Raw genomic sequence first — 20,902 nt, 5'->3', positions numbered from 1 at the left:
CTTGTGTAGAAAATGAAAATAATTAAATAATTTTTGCAATAAATTATAAATAACAACTTGTTTAAAATATATTACATATAAATATTTCTTTTTAAGAAATTATATATAAAAATTTTATTATTAATAATATTATAAAAATTTTAATAATAAATATAGCATTGCGCGATGTTGTAGCATGTTTTAACATATGAAAAATTTTTTAGATACACTATACATTTAACCAATTATATATCAAAAAATTATATTTTGTAATGGGAGTCATCAATTTTTTATAGTAGAACCATAATTATTTTAGTGATATCTTAATTCATAATTTGTTAGATATATACATTTAGATATAGGTAAGAATTACTCATGATTATAATATATAAGCAATTGCATAAGTGAAAGCCTAGGTAAGTGTGAAAAGAATAGAAAAAAAAAAGAAATTAAACAAAATAAAGAAAGAATTAGTAAAGTAAGAGAAAAGAAGAAAGATGTATCCTAAGTGAAGGATAATGTAAAGAAAGATGTAACCTAAGTGAAGGATAATGTAAAGAAATTAAGAAAATCAAATGGAAAGATGAGAGGGTGGAGTTGACTAAGGCATGACTCATGTTGAGACATAGTTTTGGCATATACATGCCATAGGAAGGAGACGATGAGAATGATAACAAGAGCAAAGAGACTGGGCTTTTTATTTGCTAGTTGCTTACATGCGTTGATTTGAGTGCCATGTGCAGCTTTCTACGTTGTTATATATATATATATATATATATATATCTCATTTTGTCTTTGTGTGAATCAATTAAATTTTTTCTTAAAAAAAAAAAAAAAAACCTTTTGTGGAACCTACCAATAAACGAAAAACAACGTTCCTCTTTTTACCGTTAATTCAAAGAAAACAAAAGATGCAGGATCTCATTGCAAACCCTTAACCAAAATAAAATAATTATAAAAAAATAAATAAATAAATTACACCACCGTTTACACTTTTTTTTTTAATTTTTTTTTATAATAAAAGGTAAATTATTATTTAGTTTATAATTTATTATTATTATTATTATTATTATTACTTTCATTTTTTATTTTAAAAAATAATTTAAAAATTTTAATTTCATCTATAAAATAGTATTTCCATGTAATTGATAAATTAAAATAGATTAAATTGCTATTTTATTTTTAAGTTTTATTATTATTAATACTTTCATTTCTTAGTTACTTTATTTTTTTTTCTTCTCTCTTTTTACTATTGGTTGGATTTATTGTGCTGATTTTAATTTCAATATTAATGAATTATAGTTTGTCAGTGATGGAGAAAGAGAGATATTAAGGAGAGAAATTGGTGGAGAGAGGAGAGACAAAATCAGTGAGAGAAAGAAATTGGAAGGGAAAGAGAGGAGAAGAGAGACACGAAAACTCAAATCGAAACAGAGAAAAAAAGAGAGATAGAAATTGGAGAATAGAGAGACGAAAGTGTTAACGATAATAAATTTTAAAAAGCAAATAATAATATCAACAATTCTTAATCATTAAATGCACGTATAAAAGTCCATAAAAGGACAGTTTTATGGACGAAATCAAACCTAAAAGATATTGTAAAATATTTTTCAATACAAAGTGATGAAATTATCAATAATGACAAAATTCAAAAATTAAATAATAATTTATTCTATAATAAAGCATACGCTTAGTCTCAAGAGTGCTATTCCTTTTTTATCGCACAATTAAAATTTTTTTTGATAGCATATATATTTCTAGGTTTTATGAGTGATATTAAATTTTTCTAATTTAAATTTAAATCTTTTTATGTCATTTATAAATTTTCTTTAACAAGGACTAACAATTAATTAATATTATTTCTATGTACAATTTACACAATGCATAGCTATTTTTGTAAGAAAATAATGAGTAATTAATTAAAAATATTATTTGTCGTTAGGTTAGTAATATAATCATTCAATGTTTATTTTGTAGTGTAAAAAAATTAAAAAATTCAAATTTTAAATTAATATTTAAAATTAAAAAATTTAAATTTTAAATTAATATTTTCTATATAAAATACGTAAATTTATTTTTGCATTGAATTTGAGAATATCATATTTTGAATTGAATCTCTTTTTTAAATTTAATCAAATTAATTAAAAAATTTAGTGAAAACAAATTATTCACTTTACATTAGAGAAACAAATCAAATTTAGAAGAATTGAATATCATATAATTTCTAATATAATTAATTTTGGTTAAAAAAAACTATAATTTGGGCATACATTTTAGATAGAAAAAAGTGTGCAAATTATTTTAATTTGAAAATTTAGTAAATACAGAGTCATTTCCTATTTTGTGTAATTAAATATAAAATCTGCAAATAAAAGGAAGCCAAGAAGGCATCCTCAAACCCGCCGCCCCTCTTGAAACAGAAACACAAAAGAGGAGTGGGCAGTGGGAGAGAATTGCAACCCATTATTCTTTTCTTTCGTTTTAGTTTTCTTTGATTTTGATTGTTGGTATAATCTCATTCGTGTTTTTTGTTAGATTTCACCTTTTATGATTTGAAAGAAGAAAAATTTTCTTCTTTGTTATCCGTTTCTTAGACTAAGACTGATCACAAAGACTAGAAAGAGTAGTTGCACTCTCTTCATTTTCCTTGGAAAGAAGAGTATAGACACAGTAATAGAAAAGCAGAGATAAGCAGGTGGGGGAGAAAGTGAGGTGGGCTTTGTAAAGACCGTCATTGAAACAAGGTGGTTTTCTCATTATTCACACCGCTTTTGGTATAATATATCTATAATATCTATGTCTCTATGAGTCCATCCTCTTTTGATTGACCACTTATTTTAGTTTTCATTCACATTTATCCATTGGTTTTATCAGAACTAAGACCCTCCCTCTCTTTATAACCATATCTATTTCTCTACCACTGCTGCTTGCTTGCTGTCTTGCTTTGTTTTTCTGGTGCATTTGTGTTTTTCTCTTTGTGGCTTCAGCTTTATTTAGTTAATTTAGCAGTGCTTACTTGTTCTCATTGCTCTTGTTTTTGAATACCACACCAAAAACACCATTTAGAGAGAAGAGGGCCGAGGAAAAGTAAAAATGAAGTACGTTTTGGTGACTGGTGGTGTGGTTAGTGGACTTGGCAAAGGGGTTACTGCTAGTAGTATTGGTTTACTCCTTAAAGCTTGTGGCCTCCGTGTAACTTCTATCAAGATTGGTATACTTCTATATCTATCTCTTTATGCAGTGGATATTTACTACATTCGCTAGTCCAAGTTTGTCATTCATAGTTCAAGTTTATCATTCATAGTCCAATCTATTTGTGTTATTTCTTGATATGCTCTGTAGTTTATGAGCTTTTTTTAGCTTTTGGATAGCTGATATTGCATGTGCAACAGGGTACATAGTGTGAATTTTGCATCTGTCTTATTCTTTTTAACGTCTTCTTTGATTACATAAAACTTGAATTTGGTTGGATTTTTTTTGGACTCTTGCTTGTTTGTGACTACTCATTTAGATTGAAAACTTATTCTACAACTATTATGTGACTTTAGCTTGTTGAAATGCATTTACATGATCGCAACCTGTTCTGGGCATATGAAGACATTCATTGTTTAGTCATCTTAATTACATTTCTAATTTGTTGCATATTTGCAGACCCTTACCTAAATACCGATGCAGGGACCATGTCTCCTTTCGAGCATGGGGAGGTCTTTGTATTAGATGATGGTGGTGAGGTAAATTATATTAATGGTTATTTTCCATTCAAATTACGCAAGCACCCTTTTTGGTACTCTTGTTTCCATATTAGATTTATGCTTAATGTTACCTGAACTGAAGATAAAATTCTCTCTTTCTAATTTTCTCCCTTTCTATTTCTTTCTTCACTTTGGCACTTCAAAAAGGTGGATTTGGACCTTGGCAATTATGAGCGGTTTCTAGATATCAAGCTAACCCAAGACAACAACATCACAACTGGAAAAATATATCAGGTAATTGAATATCTTGTTTGATTTTGTAACCTTGAATTTGTGAATCAAATATTTGAACAATTATGTGAGCTCTCTATACTCTAATGTCTTGCTGTCTTCAATTCTTTGTCATGGCTTAAGCAGTCTGTGATTGATAAAGAGAGAAAAGGAGTTTATCTTGGAAAGACAGTGCAGGTCTGTTTTTACATTCAGTAATTTTTATTTCAAAGCATGCTAGAGTGTATAAAGAACTTAAATTTTTATATGCTCCTTGTTGTAACCATAGGTAGTTCCACACATTACTGATGCCATCCAAGAATGGATAGAACGTGTAGCAATGGTACCAGTGGATGGAAAAGAAGGTCCAGCTGATGTTTGTGTCATTGAATTAGGTGGAACTATAGGTACTTCACTGCCTTTGACTTGTGTCTAGATAAGTCATCTTCATTTTACTTAAATTAATCTCATATGATGCAGGGGACATTGAATCTATGCCATTCATCGAAGCACTTGGCCAGTTTTCTTACCGTGTGGGTAAGTTGATTATCTGGAACTGTCACATTGTCTGTTCTAAATTGGTTTCTTTTGGATATATTTTGGTAGAGCTTCTCGCTTAGCTGCTGCTTGTCGTTAGGCCTTGGCAATTTCTGCTTGATCCATGTCAGCCTTGTTCCTGTTATAAATGTGGTTGGTGAACAGGTATATCTCGACGCTTTGTTTCCCCTAACATGGCATTGTGCATGGATGTCAGTTTCATAGCATTATGTTGATTGATGCACTTATTAGTTGTTGGCTCTTGTCTTGTTCTGTATGAATGCTTTGAGTAACAGAAAACAAAGCCTACCCAGCATAGCGTTCGAGGACTAAGAGGACTTGGGTTGACACCAAACATTTTAGCTTGTCGTAGTTCTAAGGTTTCTTTCCTACTGCTCTATATGCCCTTCTATCATATGCTTGTTTGTAGTCTAATGTCTCTAAATTGTCTTTAACAGGAACTTGATGAGAACGTTAAGTTAAAACTCTCTCAATTTTGCCATGTGCTGGTACTGTATGCTAATTATTGCTATGCTTTTATTTGGTTTCTTTAGCCATGGTTACTGCTTCTATAGAGTTTGAATTATGTGCAGGCTGAAAACATTGTCACTCTATGCGATGTTCCCAACATTTGGCACATTCCTTTGCTACTGAGAGTAAATATTTCTTTTCTAAATTCTTTTTTCTGTGTAGTTCTTTTTATTTTCTGCTTTTAATTCCCCTTCCCCCCTTGAACATGATTAGGATCAGAAGGCACATGAATCAATCTTGAAAGTGCTGAACCTTCAAGGGTTTGTCTTAAGAACTCACTCTTTGTTTTAACTATACTTTATTTTGCTATTCTACTCCTGCAATGATCCCTCTGTGTGTGAGGATAGCAGTACCATTGCCTTTAATTTTTATATTGACATTTCTATAATCTTCAGCATTGCCAGGGAGCCTGATTTGCATGAGTGGACATTTAGGACAAAACTTTGTGACATGCTGCACAATCCTGTGGGTATCAAACCACTCAGTTGAGTTGAGAGAGTTACTTATTGTTTCCAACTAACTATGTTCTTAACTATGTATTGCAGGTTAGAATTGCCATGGTTGGAAAATACACGGGTCTTTCAGATTCCTACCTCTCTGTTTTGAAGGTATATGTTTTTAAGGTTTCCACTTTTTTTAATATATATATATATATATATATATATATATACACACACACACACACACACACACACATACACACATAATGATTTTATGCTTTAAAAATTATGTTACCAAGCTTAACCTCCACTAGCAGTCACATCCTTCCTGAATGACAAGTGGTGGTGGTGGTGGTGCCATATTCCACTGTCCTGAGCAACTTTTTGTCCTTTCTTATTTATCTATCATTTAAGCATAAATGTCAATCTATCCTTAAAAGGAATACATAAGGAAATGTTACCTTTATTAATTTATTTTATTTTAATTTCTAATTCTTGTTTTTTGTTAAAATAATATTACTTCTATAATGAATCTACTTCAGCTAGTTCTCACTCAAACATGTCACCTGGATCCACAAATTGTCTACCTTAATACCTGCATGACCCTTAACATTAATTTATGCTGTTGGCTTTCACTTTCACATCAACTTACATGTGGTATTGCTTTTATATGTTTTGTTGTGGTAGATATTCTTTAAGCAGGCTGGGTTGTAAATTGAGAATAGGCCTCATTTGTTTTGTAGGAAGTTGGACTTCTTAAGAAGTAGATGCAACTATTATGTTTGGTTTGCTAGAAAGTTAAAGTCGAAGGAAGTTGGACTTTCCTTTGACTGCTCAACTTCCTCGATTTTAAGAATGGACAATGCAGCTTTCTTTTCTTTTTATTTCTTTGTAGTAGAAGAGAAAATTATCCAAGTTGAAATTCAAAAATTTCCCAAAAATTAAATTCCTGCGACAGCATGGGAATTAATTCAAAATATAATATCCTTCCTAGTAAGAAGGTGAGCGAACCAAACAACATAAATTATTGTACTTCTTGGTGAAGTGTAACTAAACATTAAAAGTGGTCTCCTTGTAAATAACTTCGTAGCAGATCACTTATAAGGAAATAACTTCCTAGGAAAGGGGCATATGGAAACCAAGCAGAGCCTAGGATTTGATTCTGGATTCGGTTATGAATTTAGAAGGCTGCTAGAATTGAAAATGAAGGCAGCAACAGTTATGTCAGTTCTGGCATTTTGCTTAGGCTGGAAGTTATCTATTATCTCTAACCAGAAATTTATCTTTGGAAATCAAAGTTCAGATAGTACTTTATGTTAATCTCAGTAAATTGAAGTTTTGTATGCAATTTGAATTTTAGACAAAGAAGAAAAACAAGTTCAGAAAAACAAGTTCTGATATACAACTATGATAGTGTTAATTCTTTATTTGAGAATGATTATGCCACTTACGTGCTATCATGCTGAAGACGTCTATGTACCTTTTAAGTTTCAGCCATCATATCTACTAGAATTGTTGTTCCATGAGTGTAACACAAGGTGTTGTCTGAGGAATACATATGTTGGGTAATATAGATGTTTAACATGTAAGATGCTGACATTAAGGGAGGATGTGACAGGCTCTTTTGCATGCTTCTGTTGCTTGCCACCGGAAACTTATTGTAGAATGGGTTGCAGCTGGTGATCTAGAAGATGTTACAGCAAAAAAGGTCAGTACTGGTTATCAATTTCTACTGTATGATTGTTATCATTCTGCACTCTTTTTCAGGCATGTGTGCAAAGAAAGAAGAGGGTGGATAGGGGAAATTTTTGCTACATATGACCGTTTAATATAATGTAGAATTTGCATCTTCACTATCCTTCCTCCTTGCAGGCGCCTGATGTTTATAAAGCTGCATGGAATCTTTTAAAGGTAGCACTGTAATGGTTGACAGTCTTTTGAGTTGACATTCTGCTGGTTGTATTTTCTCTCAGTCTAAAGTTTTAAGTTATTTACCAGTAAAGTGAACATTTTTGAAATACAGGGAGCCGATGGAGTTCTGGTTCCAGGGGGATTTGGTGACAGAGGGGTGCAAGGCAAAATTCTTGCTGCAAAATATGCTCGTGAAAACAGAGTTCCGTTCCTGGGCATTTGCTTAGGGATGCAAATTGCTGTCATTGAATTTGCTCGATCTGTTCTTGGTTTGCATGATGCAAACAGTACAGAATTTGATCCTGAAACTTCAAATCCATGTGTCCTATTTATGCCTGAGGTATGCTGTTTTAAAAAAATTAGTCTACTTTACCTTTCTTTTCACCTGTCGAAGCTAGTAACTGTTGCTTGTTCTACTTAGTAGGGTTCAAAAACTCACATGGGAGGAACCATGCGTTTGGGATCAAGAAGGACTTATTTCAAGGTTCCTGATTGTAAATCTGCAAAATTGTAAGACTTATGACTTATTTGTGTATCAGTGTCCTGACATTATTGTTATCTTAAGAGTATGTTATGTAAGTTTCCTTGATTTGTTTATGGAAAACAAGTGTGCCAAGAATTGCATACTTGTACAATTGGATGACAATATTCAGTGAAACTAAAATCAGCAAAGGTAAAATGGAGAACGTAAATGACTGACCGACTGGTAAAAACAATCTCTTTAGAGCTTTACTGTATTTTCTTAATTTGTTTCTAGGTATGGCAATGTCAGCTTTGTTGATGAGAGACATCGGCATAGATACGAGGTAACCTGTCCATAAACAATGCATTTGCAAAAGCAGTTTGTTGAAGTGCAGATGTCTTGCTCTTCTGCAATGAACTCTCTGAAAAAGAATATTTCTATTATGCAGGTCAATCCTGACATGATATCACAATTTGAAAATGCTGGTTTATCATTTGTTGGCAGGGATGAAACTGGTCGACGTATGGAGGTAAATTTCTGTGAAAGTTTGGCAGGACCTGTTTTCCATGAATCCGTGTTTACTGGTTTAAAAAATTGCAAGAATCTTCACCTTTGAATGACATTTGTTTCTGGTGTTAAGAGCATTTTATTGCCATTTTGACTGCAGATTGTTGAATTGCTTGGTCATCCATATTTTGTTGGAGTTCAGTTCCATCCTGAGTTCAAGTCTAGGCCAGGAAAACCTTCTGCTCTTTTCTTAGGTATTGTTTCTTCTAATCATACAAAAGTGGATTTTAACATTTTATAAGGTGTCATATAAGCTTTACATAATTGCATTAAATACGTGGATAGATCTTATGTTTGGTAGGGTGTAATCAAAATTGTAATGTAATTGTTATTACATTGTATATATGATTACGTTGTTTGGCAATACAAAAAAAATTTGACGTAATGGAATGATTAAGTACATAATGTAATTAATTATATTTAAAGTAACGTAATGTTTATTACATATAAAAATGGCCACCACCGCTACTACCTTGTCACTACCACCACTGCTCCTACCTTGTCACCACCACCACTACTTGACCACCACTATCACTACTTAGCTATTATCACCTATACCATCATCTGGTCATTACTATCACCACCTCACATTGCCGCCGCCGCTGCCGCCGCTAGCACCACCACAACCACTGTCACCACCATTACCACTACTATTCAACTAGTAATCACTGCAATTATTATCACTTGTTATTAACACTGTGAATAAATTAAATATTAAAATAAAAATTATCATTGCATTACACTACTTACATTTTTATTTTGCAACTAAACATAAAAATGTAATGATAATTATATTATATTATAATTTTGATTCCATTACATATTGATTATATTACATTAAATTATGCTCTACCAAATATAATCACGTATTTAAATAATCGCGTATTTACGTGGTTATGTTTAATAAAGCGTAATGTAATGTAATATAATGCAATCAAAGTTATAATGTAATGTAATGTAATGTTCATTACATTACTTTACTTTGTTGCAAAATAAAAATATAGGTAGTGTAATATAATGGTAATTTTTATTTTAATATTAATTTATGTATAACATTAATAATAAGTTGTAATGGTTATAGAGATTAGTGGTCAAGTGGTGGTGGTGGTGGTGGCTAAGTTATGGTGGCGATAGCGATAGTTAGATGATAGGGGTGGTGGCGGCAATGTGAGGTAGTAGTAGTAATAGTGGTTAGGTGGTGGTAGAGGTGACAATAGCTAAGTGGTGATAACGGTGGTCAAGTGATGGTGATAAAAGGGTGGTGGTGGTTGTGGTGGTGAAAGTGACAAAGTAGGAGTAGTAGTGGTAGTAGCAGTGGCGATCAAGTAGTGGTGGAGATGATAGTATTGACAATAAATGAAAAATCAAAATAAGTAATCAATTTTTGTGTTAAAACAACGTAATCAAATATCACTATAATAGCGATTACATTATAACTTTGATTATACCATACCAATAGTTAAGTTCATCATGTGTTGTTATTTGAGCTAATTTTGGAAGTGCACTACGTAACTGTATGCTGCCCCAAATTTAATTTTTTTAAAAGAAATCAAGAGTTTATACTATTTTCTCATGTTAATCTCTCTCTCTCAAAAAAATAAACTATCAAGAGTTCGTACTATTTTCTCATGTTAATCTCTCTCTCTCTCTCTCTCTCTCTCTGTATATATATATATATATATATATATATATATTGCGTTTTCTTGTTATCATGGTGTTTTGGATGAAGCAGTCTTCATAATAGTTGTCTTTATCATTATTGTTTAGGTTGGATATTCTGACCACTAGGAACTTATCATCTATTAGCCCGAATACGGCATCTTCTTCTCAATTGTAAATCATTATAATTGCTTATCATGTTGCAGGACTTATAGCAGCAGCGTGTGGGCAATTGGAAGTTTTCCTACAGAATTATGGGCATGGAAGCAAGCTGTTGCCAAATGGAATTAACAATAGAAAGTCAACAGTGAAAGTCTACCAAAATGGTGATGGTTTCAAGTCTTGCAATGGTTCATTAAACGGTGTGCACAGCAACGGCAATGGTGTGCACAGCAACGGAAATGGCAATGGTGTGCATAGCAACGGCAATGGTGTGCATTTTTAAGGAAACACAAGTAATTTAGCAATGCACTTCGGATTATGATATTGGTTTCTCAAAGCACTTTTGGTTGCCTTCGGTTATATGTTTGTACAGCAGCTGAGAATGGGTGGAAATTTTTTGACTTCTCAAGTGACTTATTTTAGGGTGAAGCTGGAGAATGAAAGGAAAAAGTTTGTATTCTCCACTTTATCAGTGAAATATGGGCTTAAGGTACTGCATCAGCCTCTTAGATGCAGTAGGTGTCTTTCTGGGAATTTTGGCTGTATGTCTTTGAAGGAATATGTTGCTAGAGTTTACTCTTGTAGGATATCGATTAATGGAAATCAATGCTGGTTGCAGTGAATTACCATGGCAAGGAGAATGTATCTTTTTCGATTTAGCCCAAAAACTTTTTGTTATGGGAAAAAAAATAAACCAAATTAGTATGACAATTATTATTTTTAATATTCATCTATACCTATATGATATATAAATGTAAATGTGTGAAGGTAGGGAGAACATTGACTTTACCTAAATTATTTTTCATTATTTATAGTATTTATAATTATATTTTTTTGTTATTTATATAATTTTAGAGTTTATATAAATTTAAAATTCTTAATCCTAATTATATTTTACTTAATTAATTTTTTATTATAATATAATTTAAAATAAAATTTTGTAAAAATACTTTCATAACTTATATTATTTAAAATATAAAAATATTTTATTTATATAAATAATTTTTTTAATGAATCATATTTATAACCATCTTAATTATACTTATTTATGGAAAAATATTTTAATACAATAATATTTAAATTTACGTAAAAAAATTAGAAAAATAATTATTGTTAGCTAAACATATAAAGTATTTTATTATTTTTTAAAAATTTTCATATTCATTAAAAAAAATATTTCATATCAAATAAATTTATATTTTTTAGTTATAAATATATTTCAAAAATTCTTAATTATTGCATTAACATACATATGCATGCAACAATAGAAAAATATTATAAAAAAAAATAATTAAAATGTGTAATATATAATAAAATTATATGAATCTAAATTTTTTAAATAATAATAATTATGTATTTAAAACAAATTACATATGTGAGAAAGAAAAAAATTTAAATAGATATATATATTATTTAAAAATTGAGTTTAATTATAAAATTAATATAATTAATAAAATGATCAGAATTTATAATACTACTTTTTTTTTAAATGATACATTATTAAAAATTTAAAAATATTAATGTGTACATATAAAAAATATAATAATTTTTTAATATTATAATCTTACATTAACTTGATAAATAGTGAATATGTATAAAAAAATTAAGTATCATATTTTGAATATAAAATTATCATTTTTATTTAATAAATTTATATTTAAATATAAATTAATATTAATATTTAGTATAGAAAGATTTTAATTTTTATATTAATACAAGTATTACAATTACATCATTTAATAGAATTTTTATTGTAGAACTTTGACTCCAGTTGGGTCTTTCTTGTGTGCTTCAAGTCATGCCTTTGCAGCATCCCATTTGGCGACCTCATTTTTCTCCACTGGTCTTCTGCGGTTGATGAAGTCACCTTTATTGACGTCGGTTGGGAAGAATGCTGATAAAGAAGAAGGCAGGTCAACCCGTTTCAGTCTTTTGTTTATTTGATCTTGGGGGAGTTTAGTGCAACTTCTTTGTTATCTGGGCTTGGGGGCATGTAATGTTTTATTCATCTAATGAAACATTCTAATTTTCTGATAAAAAAATGGAATTTTTATTTTTATTTTTTAAGATTTAATAACTTTCTTTATTAAAATTTAATTTTTACTTTTACAAAAAAAATTATAAAAAATTTAATTTAAAAATATGTTATAAGTTAATTTGATAAAATATTTTAGTGTGGACTGAATAATTGTTTATATAGCTTTCACTATATCATTTCAATTAAAAATAATAATATCCTACAGTCAGTTATTTTTACTCTATTAACATAAATTTTAAATTTTTTATATAAAAAAAATTTTAGTTATTAATTTATTAATATTTATATATTTGTCAATCTTATTTTAAAGTTTTTCTTCATATTATAAGAAAATATGAAATTATATAAAATATTATATATCAAATAAAAATTAATAATATTGATATTTATTGATATAGTGTTTACAATTAATTTTAACAAATAAAATTAAAAATATAACAAAAAATAATTAGAAATAAAAAAAGATTAATATTATATGAAATTATACCAAATTAAATTTATTTTACTATTATATATATAAATTCTTAAAAAGGGTTGGAAAAAGTTTAAATTTTTCATGTAACTTATATATGTTTTATAAAAATTACAAAATGTTAAAAATTAATTATTCTTGATAAACTCAATACTTCATTATTGAAGAAATTTAACACAAATATATATGAATCAACAAAATAATAAATAGTTAAATTTATATATTTATAAAACACTAATTAAAAAATTATACTATAATAATACAATTTTCATAATAAATTTTATTTTTATAATTTTTTATTTTAATTAATATACTTTCATTTTCTTTATCTTAATCTAAAAATTATAAGTGCACATACAACATACATATTATGAAAAATGAAAATAATAATAATAATAATAATAATAATAATAATAATAATAATAATAATAATAATCAATATATTATAATAATATTATATTATATAAAAAATTTTATGTAAAACTATTAAAATTATGGATACATATAACGAGTGCAGAAAATGTGCAATGCACGTTTTGAAAAAAAAAAAAAACTAGTTATATATAAATTTATGAAGAGGGGAACATTAACTTTGCCTAAATTATCCTTTATTTATAAAATTAATTATAATTATATTTTTATTATTTAAATTAATTTTAAAGTTTATATAAATTTAAAATTTTTAATTTTGGAGTTTATATAAATTTAAAATTCTTAATCCTACTTATATTTAACTTCAATTAAATATAAAACTTTATAAGAAGTGATGAACTAAAATAAAAAATCAATAAATAAAAATAAAAAAATTACTAATCTATCTTTTATTTATAAAAATATAGAAAAAATATATTTGTACTGACAAATAAATAATTCATCGCTAATAATATATATTAAAGATAATAACATGGCTAATTCATATAAATTTGTCATTAATACTGTTTAGTGATAAAAATATGCATCGCTAATAATTTTAGCAACAGTGCCTTCTAAATATTATCGTTGCTATTCTTTTAGCGACAGAAAATTTATTGCTAAATCCTTTATGATGTCAATTCTATAATGTTCTATATTATCACTAATAACTTTTAAAATAAATAATTTTATATTCTCAAAATATTGTTCAATATAATAATTTAAAAATGATTTTTATTGAAAACTTTGATGAAATTTGTAACGATCGGGCTCCAACCACTAGAGGAATTGTTCGCTTTGGCCATAAGCCTCATGGTTTTGTCCCATAGGTGGAATTGAGAACTTCGAGGAGGTCACCCATCCTAAGATTTCTCTCAAGCGAGCACGCTTAACCCTAGAGTTCTTCCAACTCTCCAGGCCATTCCACCAAAAGGCGTCTCTAGTGATTAGTTCCCTCATTTTCTATATCATTACTTTTTGAATCCAAGACCATCTCCTTGCTTTGCCGATGTGGGATTTGCCTAAGGGACCTTTCTCCCCCCCTTTCGGGACTCAACATCCTCGCTGAGGTTTGCCCCACCATCGCCCAAGAGGACACGTGAGCGGCTCTGATACCAATTGTAACGATCGGGCTCTAACCACTAGAGGAATTGTCACTTTGGCCATAAGCCTCACGGTTATATCCCATAGGTGGAATGGAGAACTTCCCAGGAGGTCACCCATCCTAGGATTTCTCTCAAGCGAGCACGCTTAATTCTGGAGTTCTTTCAACTCTCCAGGCCATTCCACCAAAAGACGCCTCTAGTGATTAGTTTCTATATCATTACTTTTTGAATCCAAGACCATCTCCGTGCTTTGCCGATGTGGGATTTGCCTAAGGGATAAGTATAAATGTCATTAGAGATATCAAAGAAAAATTAATTAATTAGTACAAAGAAAAATGAGAAATCGAGAAAACGATAAAACTCTATGTTACTGAAAAATCGAGAATGCAACCCGAATAGGGGCATTATGATAATTTGACATCCCGAGTTACCTTTCGACCTAAATGTCCATTAAAAATAAATGATATTACACTTGAAAAATGTCATGAAAAATTAACATGGTGGTACATATCCAAATAGTAAAAGATATGAGAAAAATGTAAGAAATTGGAAACTTTGGATTAATTAATACTTTAACCATACTTAGTGCTCCACTAAGTGAAGTTAATGGACATATAATATAGTATATTGGGACAAAAAATCTGTCATCTTCAACCTCCCAAACAAACCAGCCGAAAGTCCTCCCAAACTTTCATCCATGTCCACCCACTTCCCAAGCTCAAATCTTCATGATCAAGCCATGCTTTCCACAACTTGTCTTCATTAAAGTTTATCCCCACCTTGCAAGCAAGAATTTGATAGTAATTTCAAGAGGAATAGGTGAAGTTTGGTTAAGCTCACAAGAGGTAAATATCCATTTCTTCAACTTTTCTTTGTTAAAGTTTGTGTGGGTATTGAGATAAGTTGATATATGGAAGAAAAGTTGAAGTTTGGTAAGTTAGGGTGCTTCTCCATTTCGGCATCCATGGAAGTTTAATATGTAACTTGTTTTCTTCATGTAATTGGTGATTTGGGGTGTTGATTTAAATGTTTAATTGTGTTGAAGTTGAATTCCATGTATAAAGTTTGATTTGTAAGCTTGAAAAGTGAAAATGGAAGTTGATGTGTATGTGTAATTTTTGGGTAGCCTGAAAATGGAAATTGGTAAGGTTCAAATTCATGAAATGTTGTTGAAATATTGTACAAAAGAATGGCAGCATATATGTGTGTGGAATAGTAGTGATAGGTATGTAATTTGATGATGGAAGTTTGTGTGATAATTAGAAGTATTTATGTGTATAAATTATTGGGATTGAACTTTGTGAATGGTGACTGCATTTGGTGTATTTGAAGTGGTTATATTCTGTCCAAGTTGACCTATAATGTAGAGAATGGAATGGTTTTGGTTAGTGCCAAATGCAGAATGGTATGGAAAGTGAAAATGTAATTGGTAAACACGTGTTTGGTTTGGTGTTTGAAAAGCATGTAGAGGGCAGTGTGCAAATGGACCTATAACCCTAAGTGTGTGGCTTTAATTGGTATGAGGCCAATTGGAGGTGAAATTAGTCACAAAATGTGCCAACTTTCTTGAAGGAAGCTTACCTAAATTCCGCCTAGAAGGTGACTTGAAAAATGACCAAATCCGGATTAGTGACTTGAAAGCCTGAAAATTGACCATTTGGGCAGTAGTTAGTATTTTGACCATAACTCACTCAAAATAGATCCAATTGACCTGACATTTTTACCATGATTAGTTTAGACATAGATCTACAATTCTTATGAAGACACCAAAGCCCAGAAATGGCCAGAACCAAGCCAAATAGCTTACACAAATTCAGGTATCAAAACTGGCCGAACCAAAAGTGACCTAAAAATGACCTAAGCCTACCATTTTAGTGCATTCTGTCCAGCATTGGTAAATTGACCATATCTTCGTCTACACAACTCAGAATGACCTGAAATTTTGCCCCACGTGTAATAAGACATAGATCTACAAGTTTGTAGTTTGGATCGAAACCCGAAAACCGAGGGAACTAGGTTGTACGGCTAGGTCAAAATAGTACACCGAAATCCGATAAATTGCAATAAAATGCAATACACTTAGAAATGAAATTGGTAATATATACCAACACTAAAGGGCTATAAAATGTGACATATTGGTAACATTAAAATTGATCACTTAGAGTGCATCAAGGGTCAACATTATAGGTTGACTAATGAAATGAATTGAAGGAAATTATACCAAGAAAATTTAAATAGTGGATTTTATGGTTGGAAACAAATTCATTGAGTACTAAAACACTTTAAATTGTGTGTTTCAGTTGATAAGGATATTGAGAAGCATAAAGGACATTGAGTCAAGGCCTAGGAGCGACTCAAATCAGGTTTATGCACAACTAGTTTTTAACTGATTTTGTTCTGAATATTTCATATGATTAAATGACATATTTTTCTTATGTATTATGTTTAACAAGCATTGGATTTAATTCAATGATCATTGAAATTGTTATAGTATGTATGAATTTAGCTTTGTGAAATGGTATTTCCACAAGTATTAAGCATTATTGTGGATTGAATAAATTATGTTTTGGAAAATTGTGATAGAACATGTTTTGAATTGTGATGGGCAATTTGCATGGAAAAATGCAAATTTATGATTTGAATTGTGATGAGTATAAAAATTATTGGATATTGGAATTGACTTTGAATTGAATTGTATTGTGATTTATGTTCACTAAAAGGATTGTGATATTGTTTTATATCTCACTATAGATGCTTGACTAGGTTATTATCCGTCTCTCTCATTTGTTGAGAAGACAATGAAGTTAGTTGTGTTTTGATTACTATGGTATGTGCACAGGCTTAGATTCTCCTCTTATTAGAGGTTAGATCTAAGTTCTTATTTGTTATGGCCCTTTCGGAAGTTTCATTATTGTGATGTATACTGTGCACGATGATTCGACCTCCCCGACCATAGGGAGTTAGAATCACTCCGAAGATGGCCCTTTCGGATTAGTCTTGCATAGTTAGTAAGATAAAGAATGATTTTCGAGATAAAGAATGATTTTTGAATAGTAAAGAATTGTGATTTCAATTATGATTTATATATAATTGATTTTATTGGAATTAATCTTTATTTCCAATAAATTGTTGAAATTACTTTAAATGGTTAGTTATGATTTGATAAATTGAATTTCGTGATCAAAGTCATTTTATACAAATGATTTATATTATTGGCAATGAATATTTTGAGTTTTGGAATTCGATGAGTATTCAGATTTCTAAATTATTTGCTGTAATTTTTGTTAAGGTATATTGTACTATATTTTAAATTATAGTTGTACACCACTGAGTTCACCACTCAGCGATAGCTTTGTATGCTGTCGTAGGTGAAAAGAGCATAGAGCAGTTGAGTAAGCTTCTTTGAAGACACATTCAGATCAGCTTCAGCTCCAGGTATATCATAGGTATACCCATGTACATAGGTTTTGATGTATGCATGTAAAAATATGTATGTAAATTATTTGAGCAGTTGTATAAAAACTGTTGTAAAATATTTTGGTATGTAATTAAATGTAAATTATTGTAAATGAGAATTTGAGATTTTATTTACCTGAATAGTTTTGTAATATTAATGTTGAGTCTTGTAATCAATGAAATGTTCTTTATGATGAGATTGGTTTGAAAGTAAATTGATTTGATTATTGAGATTTGAAATGTGAGTTGAAATGAAGTTATTGGAGTTGTATTTGAGAAAACATATTAGGAGTATTTTCCTTTTCAGTTTTGAAGAACTGTTTTCTCAAAACACAGCCGGCACTATACCGAAATTTTGAAAAAAATTTTATAGCACCAGATTTTAATCGATGATTTAAATTTTACGAAAATTGTTTTAAAATCCCTTGAAGTATATTTAATGGGTTACCGGTAGGTGAAGTACGGTAATTCATTAGATGTACTACGGGATCATGTTACATCTTACGAAGGAGTAGGGTGTGACAAAATTATTATAATTCCATTTTAATTTTGACTAATTTAGGTAAATAGAATAAAGTTAATATTAATTTTATAATATTAACAAAATCAATTAAAATCTTAAATAAAATAAAAAAATGGATTGATTTTTTTTATTAGTTAGTCGTATTTTCAACTAATTTTATTCTTCATATTAATAAAATATTATAATTTATAAATATACTAAAATTTTAAAAAATACTATTATAAAAATTATTTATACTTTATTTGGATAATAAATTCTTTAAATAAAAATAAATTTTAATTTTATATTAAAATATAATAAAAAAATCATAATATTAAATTTAAATGCTTATTTGTTTCAATTTTTTATCTATTTATATAAATTTTATATTATTGTTTAATGGCTAAATGACTAAAAAATCAAAATCTTTATAAATTTTTTCAATTTTAGCCAAACCTTTTAATTTTATCAATTTAATTTCAAATTTTGACATTAGTTTTAATTTTAGCAATTAGCCCAATTGAATTACTTAATTGACAAAAGTAATTTAAATATTCACATACATTATTAATATTAGCCAATCTTTTTATTTTTATATAAATTTTGGTAGTTATTCTCAAATTGATAAAAAAATATTATTTTAATTAATTTATCTATCATTTTGAAAATTATAATTACATTTATTTTGGTTTTATTATATGTTTTTTATTTTTAAATTTTTTTTACCTTTAAAATAAAATGATAGGAAAGATATAAATTAAAAGTATACATAGATAGAAAGAAAGGAAATAAAATTCCATGAACGGTTGCTTCTAGAGTGGCCAAATAAGGCTTAGCTGCAAATAATAATATTAGATATATTTATTTATTATTTTTTTATTAACATGAAATTTGTTAAAATTAATAAAAATATTAAAATTATTGAATATTTTAATAAAACTAAAAACATAGCTAAAATTGACAATAAATGAAAATTTTGAATTATTTTTGCTAATTGATGAGTTAATTATTTTTAATTAAATTTATTATTAAAATTGAAAACATTTGGAAATGTTTATGAATAAAATGATAGAGTTAAAAGTTTTTCTTTTAACCTTATTTAATTATATAAATATATAAGTATTTAGAACTGCATTAAAAAAAGGCCTTATGGCACCAAAAATCCAAATATTTGCGAGTTTTGGCATTTTAATCCAACACTTAAAATTATACCCACATTTAAAGTACTAAAAATTAAAAATTAAAATTTGGAAGGGTTGTGACTTTGTTTTAACCTTAAGTTTGGGGTTAGAAGGATGCAATATTTAGACCTAGGTGTTTTGTGTATTTAGCTCACAATTTAAATCTTTTTAAAATATTTTTTTATTTTATTAATTAAAGAAAAATTTAAAAATGTGAACTACTAATTTTTAGCTCAATAAAAACTAATCTTTTAAAAATTAAAATATAGACTCATTAATTTTTTTTATTTAATGAGCCATTTAAAGAAATTTAATTTACTAGAATACTGGCCCATTAAATTTTTTATTTTATTGGACTAATAAAAAATATCAATTAATAATAATTATAATATTTAAATACGTGAGGCCAATGACGAATATAAAAACTAGATTTAGGTATTTTATATATCTTGCTTATAATTTAATTCTTTTTAAATTCTTTTTTATTACTTAAAAGTAAATTTAAAAACTATCGACAATCAATATTTCAACTAAGTTTGGCCAATAAAAAAATAAGTTTCAAATTATTAGAATATTGACTCATTAAATTCTTTATTTAATTGGGCTAATAAAAAAAATAAACCTTTTAAAATTTTATTAAGATTTTTTTGAAGTTAAACGTGAGAGATAGTTAAGAACATACCCACATTTAAAATACTCTAAATGAAAAATTAAAATTTGAGAGGGGTTGTGGCTCTATTTTAATCCTCAAGTTCGATGTTAGACTGATGTAACTTTTAGACCTAGGTGTTTTGTGTATTTTAACTCATAATTGAAATTATTATAATTTTTTTATTAGTTAAAGGAATATTTTGAAATGTGGGCCACTAATTTTTGCACTTTGTTAGGTGATAAAAGCTAATGTTTTAAAAATTAAAATATATGCTCATTAATTTTTTATTTAATTGAACTTGTGAAAAAATAATTTACTAGAATATTAGCCCATTAAATTTTTGTTTTCATTAAGATTTATATATAGAGAGCAAATGACAGATATAATAATAAGATCTAAGTGTTTTATATACCTCGCTTATAATTTAATTCTTTTTAAATTCCTTTTTATTACTTGAAAGTAAATTTAAAAATATCAATGACTAATTTTTCAACTAAGTTTGGCTAATAAAAAAAATAAAATTCAAATTATTAGAATATGGGCTTATTAATTTTTTTTTCAATTAGTCTAATAAAAAAAATCAACCTTTTAAATTTTGTTAAGATATTTTAAAGGCTAAAGTTAAGAGAGTTAAAAATATACCCATATTTAAAGTACTATAAATTAAAAATTAAAATTCTGGAGGGTTGTGGCTTTATTCAACTCTCGAGTTTAGTGTTTGATGGATGCAATATTTGACCCTAGTTGTTTTGTGTATTTAGCTCACAATTTGAATCATTTTAATATATATATATTTTTTTATTTTATTACTTAAAGAAAAGAATTTTAAAATGTGGTTCACTAATTTTTCTATTTTGTTAGGTCAATAAAAAT

The 20,902-nt window shown here is 28.4% G+C and overlaps 1 protein-coding gene across 2 annotated transcripts; it reads left to right on the top strand.

Annotated features, from left to right (window-relative positions):
• Positions 1–2,354: 2,354 nt before the first annotated feature.
• On the top strand, positions 2,355–10,834 carry LOC110637346 (uncharacterized). Of its 2 annotated transcripts, XM_058130055.1 has the most exons (22): positions 2,356–2,723; positions 3,046–3,190; positions 3,631–3,710; positions 3,879–3,965; positions 4,089–4,139; positions 4,231–4,348; positions 4,422–4,478; positions 4,579–4,643; positions 4,775–4,858; positions 4,937–4,987; positions 5,072–5,134; positions 5,223–5,269; positions 5,405–5,474; positions 5,555–5,617; positions 7,068–7,157; positions 7,322–7,360; positions 7,473–7,700; positions 7,785–7,870; positions 8,118–8,166; positions 8,272–8,352; positions 8,491–8,584; positions 10,256–10,834. In XM_058130055.1, exons 2-22 carry the CDS (start codon positions 3,073–3,075, stop codon positions 10,492–10,494), a joined length of 1,860 nt encoding a protein of 619 aa, XP_057986038.1. In that variant the 5' UTR covers positions 2,356–2,723; positions 3,046–3,072; the 3' UTR covers positions 10,495–10,834. The 2 variants fall into 2 exon arrangements, with proteins under 2 accessions (XP_057986039.1, XP_057986038.1); XM_058130056.1 differs by lacking the exon at positions 3,046–3,190 and having other exon boundaries at positions 2,355–2,723.
• Positions 10,835–20,902: the final 10,068 nt, after the last annotated feature.

This window comes from Hevea brasiliensis, chromosome 11, assembly GCF_030052815.1.
Source record: "Hevea brasiliensis isolate MT/VB/25A 57/8 chromosome 11, ASM3005281v1, whole genome shotgun sequence".
In the NCBI taxonomy this organism is placed as follows: Eukaryota; Viridiplantae; Streptophyta; class Magnoliopsida; order Malpighiales; family Euphorbiaceae; genus Hevea; species Hevea brasiliensis.
Note: the sequence above shows the minus strand (reverse complement) of the source record. Positions and strands in the feature narration are given on the sequence as shown.